Source organism: Crinia signifera, chromosome 2 (assembly GCF_055691185.1).
Source record: "Crinia signifera chromosome 2, ASM5569118v1, whole genome shotgun sequence".
Taxonomy (NCBI): Eukaryota; Metazoa; Chordata; class Amphibia; order Anura; family Myobatrachidae; genus Crinia; species Crinia signifera.
Window position 1 is genome coordinate 79,179,868 of NC_139218.1, and position 14,428 is coordinate 79,194,295.

General features: G+C 40.5%; 1 protein-coding gene across 1 annotated transcript in view; it reads right to left on the reverse strand.

Annotated features, from left to right (window-relative positions):
* Positions 1-6,109: 6,109 nt before the first annotated feature.
* The window catches only part of PHEX (phosphate regulating endopeptidase X-linked), a 225,173-nt gene continuing 216,854 nt past the window's right edge, over positions 6,110-14,428 (reverse strand). The window contains exons 21-22 of the mRNA XM_083172463.1: positions 11,430-11,506; positions 6,110-9,646 (exon numbers count right to left, since the gene is read on the reverse strand). Coding sequence (XP_083028589.1) covers positions 9,544-9,646; positions 11,430-11,506 — 180 coding nt within the window. The 3' untranslated portion in view covers positions 6,110-9,543. The remainder of the gene's footprint in view (positions 9,647-11,429; positions 11,507-14,428) is intronic.

The window sequence follows — 14,428 nt, forward strand, 5'->3', positions numbered from 1 at the left end:
GTCAATTGTCCCTGTAGAAGAAACCGAGTCGGTCTGATTGGGGTTGGGAGGGAATTGAGGTATGCCTAGGGGTTTAGGTTATACGGGGTGGGGGAGGGGGGTGGGGTTTGTGTTGTTTTGTGTTGTGTTGGTCACAAGGCGCGGCCCGGTCTTTTCCTCCATATCTCACAAAGTGAAAAGATTGAACAGGGAGTTTAATTGGTGTAGACGGGCATGGTCAGGATAATGACGTGGAATGTCAGAGGCATAAATAATAAGATAAAAAGATCTCTCGTGCTGAACCAGTGTAAACAATATGCCTCTGACATTGTATGCTTACAGGAAACGCACCTACCCATGGACCGACTTATGTCTCTTAAACGTCCATGGATAGCTGCAGCCTTCCATGCTCCGTATACCACTCATTCAAGGGGTGTATCAATTCTTATTAAAAAGTCACTAGTATTTACCTGCCGGACAAAAGAAATCGACCCCGGGGGAAGATATGTCTTTTTAGAATGTTCAATAAATCACATAGATTTCTGTCTACTATCTGTATATTTACCCCCTCCCTTCTCCGAAGGGGTGTTAAAGAAGGCGGTTGAATTTATAGCGGCCTTTCCTAACCACAATGTAATATGCTTGGGCGACTTCAATACGGTCCTGTCCCCCTGTCTGGACAAATGGTCTAAAGGAAGTGGTGAGGTGGGCTCGGGTAGGAGCAGGCTAGCAGAGTTTATAAATGGTGTATGTTGGAAGGACCCATGGAGAATAAGGAATCCAGACCTGAGACAGTTTTCTTGCCATTCAGCAACTTATGGATCCTTCTCGCGGATAGATATGATCTTAGTGTCTGATAAGGTACTTAATATGATCACCGAGGTATCGTATAAGGCTCGAGGCATCTCGGACCATTCTCCGCTTCTAATGGCGCTCGATTTGGGGGTGCCAGAGGGATTTCGGCCATGGAAACTCCAGCCTTATTGGATTCCTCAAATGGACCATGAGGTACTTGAGGCGGAAATAGACAGCTTTTTGAGGTGAATTACGACACGGCCGGTAACTCCTATATCTGGGACGCGTTTAAAGCCTACCTACGGGGTCTATGCATTAAAAAGATAGCATATATTAAAAAACAAAATAGATATAAAACAAATTAATTGGAAAAAAAAACGGTTCAGCTAGAAAATCAATACCTACTGAGTCAGAGGGAAGAGGATAGGGTATTATGGGAAAAAGCCCAGACAGATTGGAAGGACCATTTGCTTGAGGTTACTAGTCGCAGGGTTTTGAACAGCAGCCATCAATGGTACCAGAATTCAGATAGAGGGGGGAAATTATTGGCCTACCTGGTAAAACAAGACAGGCCCTCTAACACTATACCCATGATCAAGAGTCGTAAGTCTGATCTGTTTACCACTCCTGAAATTTTGGAGGAGTTCCTTATGTTCTATAGCGAAGTCTATAGCTCACAGTTTGCCAAGGGGCCAAATGAGATAGCCAGCTACCTGAGTACAGTGAGCCTTCCCAGGCTCTCTTCTAGTGCCAGGGAAATGTTAGAACTGCCCATACAGCTGGAGGAGGTGCTTTTTGCCATTAAAACCCTGCCTAAGGGGAAGGCACCAGGCCTAGACGGTATTCCTGGGGAACAAGTCCAGCACCTAGACAAGGCCCTTGCCCCACGCTTACTCAATCTATTTCAGGGCATGGAGAGGGAGGAAAAGCTCCCTATCTCTATGCAAGAAGCATCAATCGTGGTAATTCTAAAAAATGATAAAGACCCGGCCCTAGTCGAATCCTACCGACCAATATCATTGATTTCCACTGACGCAAAAATTTATGCCAAGATCTTGGCTAATAGGCTGAACAAAGTAATAAATGAAGTGATCCACCCAGATCAAACTGGGTTCATTGCCGGTAAATCCACAAGTATTAACTTAAGAAGAGTTTTTTCCTATATCCAAACGGCTGAAGCTCGTAAGTCGGAGGCTCTGTTGGCGTCTTTTGACGCCTGCAGGGCTTTCGACTCGGTCGAATGGCAGTATTTATGGGCTACGTTGAAGGCCTTTGGCTTTGGGGAAAAATTCATAAACCGGACTATGCTCTTATATAAAGATTCGAGAGCAAGAGTGACAATCAACGGCCTTACCTCCCCCTCCTTTCCCTTGTCTAGGGGTACTCGTCAGGGGTGCCCCCTCTCCCCCCTGCTGTTTGCAGTGGCAATAGAGCCTCTTGCGTGCCTTTTAAGATCTGCCTTGGCAGGGAGGGAGGAGGGGGGTATGCGCAATATGGTTTCCCTCTACGCGGATGATCTGTTGGTGGGGCTTGGGGATCCACGCAGGGATTTGCAATCGATAGTTGAGCTTATCCAAAAATTTGGGCTGTACTCAGGATTAAACATCAACTGGCAAAAATCGAATATAATGGCGATAGGGCATGATACGGAAGGATCAAATTACTCCATAAACTCCCTGATAAAAGTGGATAGGTTTAAATACCTGGGTATTATTGTTTCGGCGACCTCAAGCAAGTTTATCCAAGACAATTTATCCCCGGTGGTGGAGGTAATAAAGAAACAATGCAGGGGCTGGTCCAGACTCCCACTGACGCTTATTGGGCGAATTAATCTGATAAAGATGCTTGTCCTCCCAAAGGTCTCATACATTCTCCAACACTCATCCATGTTAATTGGGGAGAAGCATTTTAAGAAACTTAACGGCATCTTGACTTCGTTTATTTGGAAGGACAAGCGCCCCAGGATTAAGCTGGCTACATTGTGGAGAGCGAAGGAGAAGGGGGGACTCGCATTTCCAAATTTTAAGAGATATTATTGGGCCGCCCAGCTAATACACCTTCAAACTTGGGTCAGTGGGGGGGAAGTTAACCGGGAATTACTTGAGCTAATAAATACCACGCAGCCCGGTTATCATCCTCTACAGATTCTCTTAATGGGTGAGGCCCCAAAGGGCTCCCCCTTGATAGTGAAGCAAGCGGTAAAAATCTGGTGTGCGACCCGTAGACTGGCGAAATATGAGGGGGCAGACCCTGAACTACATCTCTCTTCGCTCCCCACTTACAGTAAGCTTAAAAACCAGGGAGTAGATAGAATGTGGAACAAGTATGGGCTGGTTAAGCTGGACCAACTATACCGAGACGGCTCTTTCAAAACTTATGAGCAGCTAAAATTAGAATTAAATCTACCTAATTCAATGTTTTATAGCTACCTCCAGATAAGGAGTGCAGTGGATCAATGGAGTAGAGACAGAGAAGGGTTTCTGGTAGAGGACCCTCTGAAACTCTATATCCGAAAACTAGGAAAAGATAGTAAGATAACTCAGCTATATAAATTTTTGGCGTCAATGGAGGAGGAGGATCAACTGATCTCTCTCAAAAAGACCTGGGATAAAGAAGTTTTTAACATAGGCGAAGCTGGGTGGATTAGGGCTTTGGCCGCCACAAACAACGCCACGAACTCCATTCGAATACGCCAGGTCCACTATAATATATTACATAGAACATATGTATCCCCGAGCAAACTCAAAAAATTCTGCGGGTCCAAGTTAGATAACTGCCCAAAGTGTGGGATGGGTAATGCTACTTTTTGGCACCTTTTGTGGCAGTGCGCTCAGGTGCAGGAGTTTTGGGTAAAGGTCTTTAGCATTTTTGTCAGTATCGGGATTCCTGAAGAGTCGTGTACTAGTAGAAATGCAGTGTTAGGGATCTGGGACTTGAAGGGTCTTCCTAGAGAAGTGAGTTTGCTAGCTGGCAATCTCTCCGCCATTACTAAAGTGATTGTAGCCAGGTACTGGATGGCACGCAACGGTCCAGTTTTTTCAGAATGGGTCAATTTAGTAAACACTACGTATACGCATGAAAGATTTGTCTATGCCTCAAGGAATGCTAGCAACAAGTTTCACAAAACATGGCACAGGTGGTGCGACACAGTCTTGTTTAGTATAAAGGAAAATTAGGATGGGCATAGGTTTATGTAAATAGATTCACTAAGATAAATGGTACTAGGCACTTTTTTGGATATAGTAATTTTCCTCAGTAGCTGGGGCATATGCACTTATAAGCGGCCTCACTAAGGGGGTTATTCTAATCCACTCTTTCTGACAAAATCTTTCTTAGACGGACAAAACCATGTGCACTGCAGGGGGGGCAGATGTAACATGTGCAGAGAGAATTAGATTTGGGTGAGTTATTTTGTTTCTGTGCAGGGTAAATACTGACTGTTTTATATTTACACTGCAATATAGATCTCACTTTGAAGTAAAACCCCACCCAAATCTAATTATCTCTGCACAAGTAACATCTGCCCCACCTGCAGTGCACATGGTTTTGCCCATCTAAGAAGGATTTTGTCAGAAAGAGTGGATTAGAATAAGGCCCTAAGTTATTGGCACTACGCACTTTATAAGCGATAACAAAAAAATCTTTTCTTTTTCTTTTTCTTGTCTTTTTTTTTTTTTTTTTTGGTCTTTTGTTTTTTGTCACTTGGTCAGGCACATGCACTCACAAGCGGCTCTATTAACTCATTGGCACTACGCACTTTACACGTGATAATAATAACTTAATGTCTTTTTTTCCATTGGCACTACGCACTTTATACGTGACAATAATATATATATATATCGTTTTCTTTTTTTTTTTTTTTTTTCTCTCTCCTCTACTCTTCTTCTGTCAATTCATATTTTTTTTTAGGTTTTTTTGTGTTTAAGTGTGCTATGATAGGGTACCTGGAACATGCGTTTATATCTATAGCTTTAGTATTGTTCAGTGATACTCGATTAAGAACAAGGATAGACTGGTTAAACCCCACGATATGGACCCAAAATATAATCAACCTGTTCTATATTGAATTGGGGCGTTTCAAATTTAGGTGGGAGATGGGATGGGAGGGGGGGGACGCGCCGGGTTGTTGTATCTCATGTCTGTTTGTCCACGCAAATACTATGTTAAAGTAACTGTAAGATATCACCAATGTCTATGTATTGTATGTCTTTTTTTGCATAAATAAAAACTCAATTGAAAAAAAAAGTGAAGAGGGTCCTGGATGGCTGGGGGAGGAATTTGCAGCTTTACTTTGTGGAGTATATGCACCTCCTGCTGTTCCTTAAATGCCAGGTAAGATGGAAAGTGGCCTCGTTGTAGGTTATCTCCCAGAATTGATGCCAAGACAAGGTCTGGAGGCTGGTCCGGTCTCTTGGGGTTTGTATCAGCTGTTATAGTTATATAGCAAGGGGTCAGTCACTTAGCAGATCCACCAACGCGTTTCGCTCTATGGTAGAGCTTTTTCATAGCTGAAGAGATCCAAAAAGTCCACTGGCAATAATGTTAGCACCCCGACACTGGACTGTGGAAGTGTTCTGTGGAGTGATGAATCACACTTTCAATTTTGGCAGTCAGATGAGCAAGTTTGGGTTTGGTGAATGCCAGGAGAAAGTTATCTGCCTTACTGCATTTTGGCAACTGTGCCATAAAAGTTTGGTGTAGAAGGAATAAAGGTAAGGGGCTATTTTCAGAGTTGGGGATAGGCCCCATTCCTCCAATGAAGGACAATCCTTATGTTTAGCATACCAAGATATTTTGATCAATGTTATGCTTCCAACTTCGTGGCAACAGTTTGGGGTCCTTTTCTATTTTAACATCACTGTGCCCCAATGCATAAAGCATGGACTATAAAGACTTGGCTTGGTGAGCGTTGGTGTGAACAAACTTGACTCACCCACACAGAGCCCTGACCTCACACCTTTGGAATGAATTGGAATGGAGATTGTGAGCCAGTCCTTCTTGTCCAACATATGTGCCAGAATGAATGGTAAAAATAAATCTAACTCCAAAATCTTGTGGAAAGCCTTCCAAGAACAGTGGATGCTGTTATAGCTTCTAAAGGGGCACCCACTCCATATTAAAGTAGATTTACTTGAATGCAATATTATTACAGTCCCTGTTGGTGTCAAAAACTTTTGTACATACTGTATAATGCTGTTCCATTTTAAAATCTATTTTTCCCATTTTATCCTTACCAAGTGATCATATAATATGAACTCTCATTTTATATACATAGCTAAAACATTTGGGAATAGCAATATAGTGTTGTGACAAATGGACAGAAGAAGTACAGTAGCAGGTTTTCACATATTTATTGTTTAATGTTAATGGTGCTTTATTCAGATTCTTTTGGTTAACTCTTTAAAATTTGACAAGAAATTATGACAGAATGAAGTTGCAATAACAATAATATTTTAAAATTGTGCAAATACAATAAAATATAAATTACAGTGGATGTCCCCAATCTTTTTCAGCTGATCACTAAGATACATTGGGAATCAGCCTTGTGCTCCATGTTTCAGTTTTTAATCAATTATTCCTCTAAATGACTATAAATAAATCTGCAGATTAAGCGTATTTTATTTTATTAAACTGCAACATATAACAGGTAACTGTATAAAATACGAAACATTAATATTGTGTTTTCGAAAAGATTAAAATCATAACTTTCACACAAAAAGATGGTATGGACCTACACTCTTCATTATATAAACACATTCTTTGGGTGATGACCCTTTGAAAAACAAAATGTGGTTTATAGTCTATCACATAATATTTCAATGGTAAAATGATGTCAGTACAACGAGCATTAAAGCAAATGATCAAACAAATATTTTCATCCACTTGCCTTGACATAAAGGTAAATGACATATAATCAATCTGTGTAAATGTAACGGACTATTATAATATATCTGTTTAGATAAATATACATGTGTTCTGATAGTGATCATTTATTATGTTCTAGTCTGCAAAGCGTTTTTAGTCAATGGCCAATATGACTAGACAGTGGCATAAACATTGGCATCCACAGGTTGGAATAAGCAGACAAAGCAAAAAAGATGATCATGATAAAACAATATATATTAAAACATTAAAATGTGTATATTGCTTGTAGTTTCTCTGTTATACAGTATGTCTATAAGTGAGCCTAACCTTGAAAATCTGTTTTTGCTTTCTAGTACTTTCTTGAAGTATGCAAACTACCTAAATGTCATAGCACCGCTTTTCAGTAGTTTTTCACATAGTTTATATGCAAATATTTGTTGCATTTGATTGAGATGTTTCTTCTATAGTGATCGTTTTCATATTACTCTAATTTATTTCATTCTGTAAGTAATACAGTATTTCAGTGACATAATACAAAAATATACCTTTCAACAAATTTATATTGATGATATCAGAATATGATCAGAATATAAATATAATTTCTAGCCTTTTTTATGAATAGGGAGGGATGTTTGTTTGTTTGTCTTTGGGGGGTTTAAGATCACATTACATTAGGGCTTGTTTATTGCTTGAACCTATGTATATACTAGCCTTCTACAGATGTAGCCCCGCTCATCGTATCTCCGACATAGCCACATGGGCACTTCTAGAGCACTATTCACACCAGTACAGTTACTGTATATCTCCCGTGTAATAGAATCTTAATGGCTGAAGGTGCCATTAAGATGCACATGCATGCCAGCGTAGGCACACATCATGGCCCCACCGCACCATGTCGGAGTCACAAAGAGTGCGGCTACATCTGTACCATTTAGCCTGAACTTGTTGCTTCTTTATCTGAGTCCTTGTTTTACTCCAGGGCTGGCCAAACCGGTCCTCGAGATCTACCAACAGTCCACATTTTCCAAATCACCTAGCTGGCTGCACAGCTGTAGTCATTACTAACTGTCACATTTTCACATATGCTGCATTCATTCCTACTATAGATCCACAGGTTGCCTGAAAAACATGAACTGTTGGTAGATCATATGGACAGGTTTGGCCACGCCTGTTCTAGCCTGTGGCTTGTCTCTTCCATCTTTGTATTTTCCTGTGTTGTTTATCCTGTTTTATCTCTTACATTGTTTAGCCATCCCTGTTTTGCTCTCTTATTGTTGAAACTTTCCCTTGTTTCTCCTGTCTTAACCTGTTACTCTTAGCTTCATTTACCCAAAATGAATAAGGTTCATCACTAGTGTTTTGGAAAAAGGCTCTTTTCCTTCTAGTTTTTTTGCTATTCATGCCTTGGTCTTGTTGTATCTTAAGAGCATTTTTATCAATTAATATTAAGGGTCACCCAGATGTACAGTACCATGGAAGGATCACAGCAGTTAACTCATATATCTGCAACATTCCTTCTATTTCCAACCAAAAAGCAGCCCTTTGTTGGATTTACTTAGTTCTGGAATGAGAAATATTCCAAAGCTAGGCCTCAATAGCTAATGTCATGTGAAGCATTAGCTAATAGTAGACCACAAGCTACTGTAAAGGGGATATCTTAATGAGTGGGATAATTGTAAATTCTTGTGAATATGTTATTTTTTAACAAAGCAAAAGCATGTGAAAAATATCTGTATTAAAAATGTGAATTGTGATAAATATGCCTCTTGGTCCTGTGCCTGTGCATCTTTTCATTTGACTGCTGGTACTGGCATCTGCCTAGATAACTATTAATTTCAGTACCTGTCAAGTCTCTTGTTGTGACTACTTCTCATAGGTAATATATCAACCTTGATATATCAATACATTATATTCTCTCCTTAATTTTACAAATGTCCTGCCCATTTGTTAGTTCCTGCCCTGGAATTCTCCATCAGCCGATTATTGCACAAATCTACTTTTAGTACTTACAAATATCATTAAAATGACTATAACATATTATATGTAAAAGGGGTAAACCAGTTAAATAAAGAAAGCCATTTTTGTGCATTTATTGTAATGTGCATTTTATTTTCTGTTGTAACAGTATGCATAGTTCTCATAATGTAATTGCCTGAGCTAACTGTACTGTGTGCATTACAGCTTTTTTTTTTAAATCAAATTATGATAAAGCTTTTTTTAATGTTTGTTTTACAGCATAACCTCCTACTAAGCACGTTCTGAAACCAATCTCCTTATTGCATGCATTTTAATAGAATGCATGTCTTTGCATTTTTGACGTATTTTTCAACTTTTTAATACATTGGCTAAAAATAAAATGCAGATTCAATTTCTATGCTGACTGCACCGTCAATATTGTTTTTGAGCCATCAATAAATATTGTTCTATCTTCCCTGCATTTTATTAAAGGCAGTTCTCATTTACTGAATTACAATATCTGTTTGCAAGCCCAACTCAGAATAGTTGTCTATGTCTGAAAATGACTAAATTTGGTTAGTTAACTGTTTCTTTCTATCTGTTTAAATACAGTTCACTAATTTCCCACTATATACAAGGACAGCATACCTGTTTGTTCCCTAGTCAAACTTTGTTCTGTGCTAATCTTGTTCGAAATTCTAATTTTTAAAACTTAAAATTATTTTTTATTCAAAACTGATTATAACTCAAGACTGATAGTGTACAGTATATACCTGTTTATATATGACCATTCCTAAAGCAGCATTATATTTAATCACAATTCTTCAAGATAGTAGTATGAAATTCAACTGGATAGTCCTCTTTGGTTTAAAACATGTAAAATGACATAAAACCGTTTATACAGCAGCTCAAACAGCAGTCCTGTTATATAAAACTGCGCCTTCCCTTCTACCAAACTCGACATGAATTATTTCCACGATTCATTAATGTATTTTCTGGACAATTGAAAGCTTTCCGAAATTCTTCAAAATTACTCATTGCTCCAATTACCCTGAAAAAAAATATTTTATAACAATATTTTAGAAAAAATTGTCCATTGTATATATAGAATAACTTACAACATTACAATATTTAAATGTGTTAAAACCTATATCAAAACTAGATATTTATATTTTCATTGTCGGACTAAAAGTAGAGAGAAAATCTAGTAAGTACAAAGTTGTATTCATATAATGCATGACAGCTGTGGTCATTTTGCACTACTGTTCCACAGTATTTGTATTAAAACATATTTTGAAGGAGTAAATCATATAACGCATAATATGTAGTATTGGAACAATTGGTTATTATTTTTTTAATAAGATATCAATTTATCTAAGTAACAGCTAACTGAATAGACATTTGGAACACATGCTAAGGAAAGATACATACATTCAAAAGTAGTTGGTATTAACACCATAAATTCTAAGAAAAACCCATGACCTTTGATCAGGCCAGCTACCATTTCTAGCCAGAAGCGCAAGGAAGTACACTCTGGTCGACTGTATTTAAGAGTCTATAGCACATGTGCAGGTCAGCCATTCTCCTGATGATATTTCTTCTCCGCATGTAAAAATCACCAGGAAATTGGCTGCTGCCCCATTTCCCCAGTAATGTGAGGAGTGCTGCTGTGCTATGCTTTGCTGGTGTGCCAATGCAGGATTCCTGAAAGGCTGAAAGGTAAGTATTAAAGGACATCGGTGCAGGGCATGTGGTGTGGGCCACCCTGGATCCAGAGGTCTGTATACCTGACACATCCTACTTCAAGTTAAGATATGCCACGGAAATTTTAAAACCACTGTTCATATCAAAAAGAAGAAAAGTGAGTAAAAATAAACAAACTTAGCTCTATACTGCCTATATTGTGTTAAAATGAGAAAAAAATATTAAATGATAAAAAAACTGTGTGGGGTCTACCCCCCAATAAGTATAACCAGTCTCAGGCTCTTTGAGCAAGGGCTGGTTCCAGAAATACAGGGGACAAAATTAATAGAGGTCCCCTGTATTTCTATAACAAGCACCAGGCTCAGCCAGTGGTGTCATGCAACAGCTGGGGGAATCTTTTTACATAAGTTCCCCCATCCAAATCATGAATAGTCTGGATGGTCAGCCCTGGCTGGGTCCCTGGGGCAGTTGGGACCCCCAATAAAGGGGTTCCCCCCTCCAAAGCACCCTCGGCCTTGGTTGAACCTGACACCCCTGGGCAGTGGTTCCTGACTGATGGCAATAAAGTGTAAAAAAAATTAAAACTAAAATAAGGTACAATACTGGGTTTTGTAGTAGAACTACAAGCTCCAGTGAGCCACCCCTGTATGCTGGGACTTGGAGGACCACAAATCCCAGCATGCGGGGCATTAATGAGCCAAATGGTAATTATAGTCCCATTACAGAACCAATAGCCCAATAGACGCAGACACACTTTATTACATCCTCCATCCATACATACTAATCTATCTTGATACAAAGGGTTCTGCCACTTGTCCAGTAGAAATTTGAATGGGTACCTGTAAAAAATCATTATACTTACCACCTCCGGTGTAGATCGGTCCTCTTATTCATGTAGGCAATCCACAGGTTAAAAGCAAACAAACCGCAAATACCTGAACCAAATGAACACTGTGCATTCGTACCCACTCAATCTTAGTAAATTACCCCCAAAGATTATATAATACTCTGTTTTTTACAAAGCAATTCTTAATAACATCAAAATTGTTCATCCACCTACCAAAGATAATTTATCAAAAGTGTAAATATAATACACATACTGTATTTGTGAATGTAAATGCAACTCTTACCGGAACATGGGTGGACTATGTACTCCATTTATGATGTGCTCTCTAGCTGCTTCAGGGCGGAAGTCGTTGCATCTAACCTAAATAAAAAAAATGACCTCTTATTATAAAATGAATACTTAAGTAAAAAATAGTTATTTCTAATAAGTATAAATACATAATGGAATTTTACATGTTTTACATGTTTTTGTTCCTAATTATTTCATTTGTAAAGAGCTATCATTTGGTTTGAAAAAAGAAAAATATCACAGATGGCTACCATCCATAACCATTAATTGGCGTTCACAAATGGTAGCTTAATTTTTAAAAGACATAAAATACATAGATATAATAGACCTTAATGAACTTGATGGACATGGTATCAGTATACTGGAACTTAGGATGCCGCCAGTCAAAAGACAAACATCGGCATCCGAATATGCAGTATCCTGACACCAGAGTGGTAAGTATTGCAACCCTCCCCCTTACCTCCTAACCCTAAGCCTTTCCTTCCTGCAGCTAAATTCCAACCCTTCCCTGTGTAAAATACAGGATGCGGACCATCAAAATCCACAAAGACACAACCTGAGGGCCCATTCCCACCTGCTGTCACAGTATGTACACTATTGCTTCTAGCCTTCAGCTGGTATGTCTATCTGCAATGTATGTGACCTTCACTTTATCTGACCCACACTATGGGCCTGATTCTGGTTCACCCACAAAAGCAAATTCTCTCACTAATGGACAAAACCATGTGCACTGCAGATGTAACATGTGTAGTAAGAGACAGATTTGGGTGTTATTTTGTCTCTGTGCAGAGTAAATACTGGCTACTTTATTTTTACACTGCAATATAGATGTCAGTTTGAAGTACTATCCCCACCCAAATCTAACTCTCTCTGCACATGTTACATCTGCCCCACCTGCAGTTCACATGGTTTTGTCCATTAGAGAGAGAATTTGGTTATGCGAGTTAACCAGAATCAGGCCCTATATCTGACCCACATTGAACTGTATCCGACCACTATATCCAACCAGAACTGTATCTGACAACTGCAGATGGAGTGTCTGTGGATCTTGCAGGGGCTGGTGGTCAGATCACCAGCTGTCGGAAAGGGATGCACACGTGTCCCATTACTACGGAGCTCCCTGCCGCTTTGCCGCCAGTCCCTGCCGCTCGATTCCACCTCCCCGCTTCCATCCCTAACCCTGCCCATCTCTCTGAAACACAGATGGGCAGGGTTCTCGTCCCCCGCCACCCTGAAACTGGCACGCTCGTGCGTCCCAGTCAGATTCAGTGCCATCTCGCCAGTGGGGGGCAAGCTGGTGAGCCCTGGCGCTGGCTTAGAGGCGCTCTCTCTGTATATCCAACCCGCACTGTGTATCTCATTCTACTGTATAACCCGCTCAATATCTAACTATTTTTTCCAAAATATTCTTTACTGTACCTTCCCCCCCATACACACACACACACACTGTTTCTGACAGGTATAAAATGCTAGTGGGCTTGGTGTGTTAGCGCTCAAAATAACAGTATGTTTGAAGGGGCTCCTGAGCTTGGAGTGGTCCAAACTCCTAGAGAAGCAAGTTAATCTGTGTGGTAACTCTGCGCTCACCTTCTAGTGTGTGAGGCTAATAAGCTATGTGCCCAGATGTATTAATAGAAATGGGGAGACATATGCAGTTAGTGATAAAATACATTTATTTAACACAAATGGTTCATGTAGCAAAATACCCGTGGGTATTTGTAGTGCTGGGAAAAGGGGTGATCCCCTGTGACAGAAAGGTGTATCCAGAAACTGTGTAATATGCAGCATGTCTCTCAAGTTTATGCTGCTGGTGATGACACCCAAACTGCGCACCTGGGGGAGAAAATGATATGGGGAAGGGTAAGAGTGGGTGAACTCTGTGTTTATGGCAATGCACAGAGTCACCAGGGGAGTGTGGGAGTCAGTGGCTGGCTGCTGGAATAAAGTCAAAAGGTCAAGGCAAGTGTGTTAAATGGCACACGGCTCCGTCTGTGACACTGCTCCGGGTACACGCCCAGAAGCTCAACCCGGAAGCGGCGATCACAGCCGTAGTAGCTGTGTGGATCTCAGTTTCTGGATACACCCTTCTGGCACAGGGGATCACCCCTTTTCCCAGCACTACAAATACCCACGGGTATTTTGCTACATGAACATTTTTGTGTTAAGTAAATGTATTTTATCACTAACTGCTTATGTCTCCCCATTTCTATTAATACATCTGGGCACATACCGTGTTTCCCCGATAATAAGACACTGTCTTATTTTTTTTTCCCCAACAGAAAACATCATAGGCCTTATTTTCGGGGTAGGGCTTATTTTAAAGTATCATGCCCCCAGTCCTTCTTACACAGCCCCCATTCCTCCTTTTAAAGTAACATGCCCAAGTCCTTCTTACACAGCCCCCATTCCTCCTTTTAAAGTAACATGCCCGAGTCCTTCTTACACAGCCCCCATTCCTTCTTTTAAAGTAACATGCCCGAGTCCTTCTTACACAGCCCCCATTCCTTCTTTTAAAGTAACATGCCCTGAGTCCTGCTCCTCACAAACAATACAGCACTTTTCAGTTCTTCTTCTGCTTGTTTTCCGCCTGCGCCACTGCTCCCTCCGTGTACAGCAGCCGCATGATGTGCACAGTGACTTCACGCGCTGGGCGCAGTGCATCCCTGGGACCGGGAGCTGCAACAGCTTCTACAGTACAGTAGAAGCCTGTACAAGCAAGGCGGCGGTGAAGGGGGTTAGCGGGGGTGGAGATGGGGTTACAGAAGTTAGTGCACCCACTCGGCTTAGGGAAATTTTGATAGGGCTTATTTTCGGGGGAGGTCTTATTTTGGACCAGTGTCCAAAATCTGGGGTAGGGCTTATTTTTGGGGAGGTCTTATTATCGGGGAAACACGGTAGCTTATTAGCCTCACACACTAGAGGGTGAGCGCAGAGTTACCACACATATTAACAAGGTATAAAATGCTGTTTTTGTGGTTGGGGAATTTTTGCGTA